The sequence below is a fragment of the Buceros rhinoceros genome, unplaced genomic scaffold, assembly GCF_000710305.1.
Source record: "Buceros rhinoceros silvestris isolate BGI_N320 unplaced genomic scaffold, ASM71030v1 scaffold21269, whole genome shotgun sequence".
Lineage (NCBI taxonomy): Eukaryota > Metazoa > Chordata > Aves > Bucerotiformes > Bucerotidae > Buceros > Buceros rhinoceros.
This window is the reverse complement of record NW_010433571.1, coordinates 49,262-52,950: the sequence shown is the minus strand read 5'-3', so window position 1 is coordinate 52,950 and position 3,689 is coordinate 49,262. Positions and strand designations below refer to the sequence as shown.

General features: G+C 51.5%; 1 protein-coding gene across 1 annotated transcript in view; it reads right to left on the bottom strand.

Annotated features, from left to right (window-relative positions):
- Positions 1-3,689, bottom strand: part of KDM5B (lysine (K)-specific demethylase 5B) — a gene marked incomplete at its 5' end in the record, with an annotated part of 43,424 nt that overhangs the window by 1,950 nt on the left and 37,785 nt on the right. The window contains 2 exons of the mRNA XM_010144169.1: positions 434-588; positions 1,876-1,987. Coding sequence (XP_010142471.1) covers positions 434-588; positions 1,876-1,987 — 267 coding nt within the window. The remainder of the gene's footprint in view (positions 1-433; positions 589-1,875; positions 1,988-3,689) is intronic.

Genomic DNA, 3,689 nt, shown 5'->3' with positions numbered 1-3,689 from the left:
CTTGAAGGCCCACCAGGGCTGGAGGGAGTGCTGCCGCTGCAGCAGCGGTGGGAGGTGCCAGGGGAGCAAAGGACGGGGTCACACCCCAGCGACAGGATTTAGAGAAACAGAGATTCTTGTTTCCTGCCCCTGCTTCAGAGGCAGCTCTTGGGGAAAGCCTCTTCGACACAGCACAAGAGTCAAATGAGGATGCATTAAAACAGAGCGTGACCAGAAAACCCAGACTCAAATTGCAAAAATGCGTCAGGCCACACACTGTATTTAATAATCTGTAAGAAATTCCTTATCAACTTCTTGATCCCCTCTGAACAAGGAAAACACATTTTCATGCAAGTACAGACATGCAGATGATCTTGGTTGTAAAGCTGAGGGGTTTGGGCACAGCCCCTGCTCCCAAGCGCCCCCGAGCTCCCTGCCGCTGTCAGACACTTGCCTTCTCGGCTGCGGCTCCGGTGGGCGACCTCTGCTCTGCCTGCAGGCCAGGGCTGTGCTTGGTGAACAGGATCTGGTAGAGCTCCTGGATTTCAGGCAGAGAAACCTGGAGCAGCTGGGCCTCCATCATCAGCTCATCCAGCTCCATGCTAACAACTGTTGTGAAAGACAGAGGGAGGAGAGAGGGAATTCCTCAGCCTCAGCACCGGCGAGAACTGCACAGACAGTGAAATTCTTCTCTGGTAGCATGTAAAAATAAAATCCAAACTGTGGAAGACTTTTTAAAATCTGTAGCCGTATGAACTAACTCTGACCTGTTCCCTCCTCACTGCCTGTTTCTAAGAGCAGGGTAAAGAGACAGGCCTGGGCTGGCACAGGAGTTACTGCACTGGGCTCTTCCACGCTGGCATTTCTTGCTGGTTCCAGGACAAGCAAGTGCCACAACTCTTGGCAGTTCCTCCTGCTTCTGAAGCAACTCGAGTCTAATGTTCCCCTCACCACCTCATAGTGAGATGAACAAACTGAGCGAAATCTCTAAGAGAAGCTGAGAGGAAGAAAGGCGGCAAGGATGAGCCTGGCGACTGAGTCCTGCTGCACAGTCAGCACCCTCTGCTGCCGTCGAGCTTTCCGTGGGCTGTGGAAAGAGCCACAGCCAGGGGAGGCCCAGATCACCGTGTTAGCATGTGGGACTCAGTACAACTCAAATGGGGCCTAAAGACAAAACCTGGTAGTGCCGAGGACTGTTTGTTTGATTGTAACTGTGGTGTTAATCTGAAGTAAGTGTCTTGTGTGAGCATGGACTGAGCTGCATGGATTTGAGAACATGTGGGTAAGACCAGACCTGCTCCAGTCCCTGGAGCTTTATACATCAGGAAGGAAGAATGATAAAAAACTTTTTACTGTCATAAACCGCTGTATTTTATCGCTGTGTTATGCCTGTGTTAGTGCACTGGCCACCCAGGCTGAGCTGAACCCTGCAGAAGAGCAACCTGGAGCCCAGCAGCGGCCACAGCAGCTGAGAAAACTCAAGTCTCTCTGGCCCTGTGGCAGTTGTGGACTCATGTCTTGTGGATTAAGCACCCTGTGGGCTCCAGTGCTGCTTCCTGACACTGTTCCCATCCGCCACCTACAATTCCAGTGCTCTCTCCCCTCCGTGTCCCCCTCCTGCAACCCCTTCGGCCACAGACCACTGTGCGTTGCTCATGGGGAAAGGGGCCAGTTCTCGACTGACACCTCTTGTCCTTCCACACCATGTCTTTCCGTTACACATGGGAAATCCAGCCCTCTGCCAAAGCTGGACATGGAGTTCCAAAGCTGCTGAGGGGATGGAGAGGTAACCAGTCACACCGTGCAGTCACGTGTCTCCCTGTCTCGGTCACCTCCATCCTCTCCTCTCCACCAAACGCAGGGGGAATAAAACCCGTCAAAGTGAAGGTGACAAACCATGCAGCGGGATGCAGTGCTGGCCTGTCGAAAACGGAGAGTGGAGATAGATGGTTCTGTTATCCCAGTCATGAGGCATGGAGAACGACATCGCTCCAATCGTCTGGGAAACCTGGAAAACAAAACAAACGCACAGAGACACTGTCACCAAAGCGGTGGTTTTGAAGTGTCAAATAACTGCAATAGCATCGGTACCTGTTTCTGCTGTTCCTGGAAACTATTCAAGCTAACACCCCCAAATCCCTCGTCCTGCACCAGGAAACAGGCAGAAGCAACCGCACTGCCAGAATTCTTGGCTGTGAACAATCGTTTCAAGAGGTCATAAAGTATTCTTAGTGCAGGCAGCAGATGCTCTGCCAGTGGAGCACGAGCCCACTGGAGAGGGACAACCTTGGCAGAGTCGCTGCGGGGACAAACCTGGAGCTGTGGAAGCAGCGAGGGCTTCATCCAGAACTGACTCAGTACTATCACAGCGTCCTTTTGTTCACCACAAAGAGTCATTTCTCTCTGTCTTGACCCAAACAGTTCTGGAACATTTCTCTACCTCAGCAGATACCCAAGAGCCAATGGCAAACCTGTGCTCGCTGATGCAAAGGCCACTTATGCAGCCAGCAAGTGTCAGGTTTGGACTCAAAAGGTGCCCAAACCACCGCCTACCCACTGCCTGAGAGACTGGGCCCCTCTCAGAACCGGGCTCTCACCAGTTCTCACAGCTGGTTTTCAAGTGTTTTGAAAGTCATCTCAAAGCTGCACATGCTTCACTTCAGCCCATGCCAAAGCAGCCCAGCTCTGGTGGTTACTGCCATGAGCTTCTCTGGGGGAAGGAGAGGATTCCCCCAGATAACAGGGCAAACAGGATTGTCACAGGACAGGACAGCAATGCTGAGACACTGGGTTTACCAAACACCACCTCAAATCCACTGAGATCAAAGTCTGAGCTCGGTGCCTGTGCCGAGGTGGCTCTGGAGGCCTCCTCTGACCCAGCCTCAGCAGCACTGTCTCCAGGAAGGCTCCACAGCTCAGGCACAGCGAGGGACCCCAGCTGATGACTGTGGTCAGAAGCTCTTCCACTGAGCCTCCCGGCAACATCCCACTTGGGAAATATGACGAGGACTGAACTAGCTCCTGATCTAGGAGTTTACTGCCTTGAGCTCCAGATGACACAAAAAGCGGTTACGCTGCTTCCAGGTCAGAGGAACCTCACGGCGCCACGCTGAGCTAATACAACTAAGCTGCTGTTTCCAGCCCTGGCCCAAACATCAGCTTACTTGCTCAGTAAGTTCAGAACCTTGCCCGGTTGTTCCCAGCTGCACTAACTGGTCTTGTAAAAAGATTCTTTCAAACCTGAATTAACAGGAACTTTCTCTTATAAGCCTAAATGTTGTTTTAATTTCTAAAACTTGCCTGTTTGAAAAATTTAGTCACACAAGTAACTTCCTGAGCTACCTGAGAAGTGCTCTGGTATCTCAAGCACACGTGACACATTTCACGTTTTAAGGCCAAGCGGAACAGGGCTGGGCTGCCCAAACTAAGGTGTCTCAATCAAAAAGTGAAAGCAACACAGTGCGCTTCCTTTTGGGGTGGTTTACGTTCTTTATGCTGCACTCACCTTTTATTTCAGATTTTTTCTGATCTCAGGAAAACTAGAAATGCTTAACCCACATCTCACTTCCCTGCGCTTTTTGCTGAAAGATCTTTTCTGGAGGAAGGCTGGAACTCCCTCATGACCACACCTGGGACAGCTGCTGTGGCTTAACCCAGTGATATCAGCAAAACGTTTGGCTTGGGAGTTCTAGCGTGAGTGACGAGGAAGA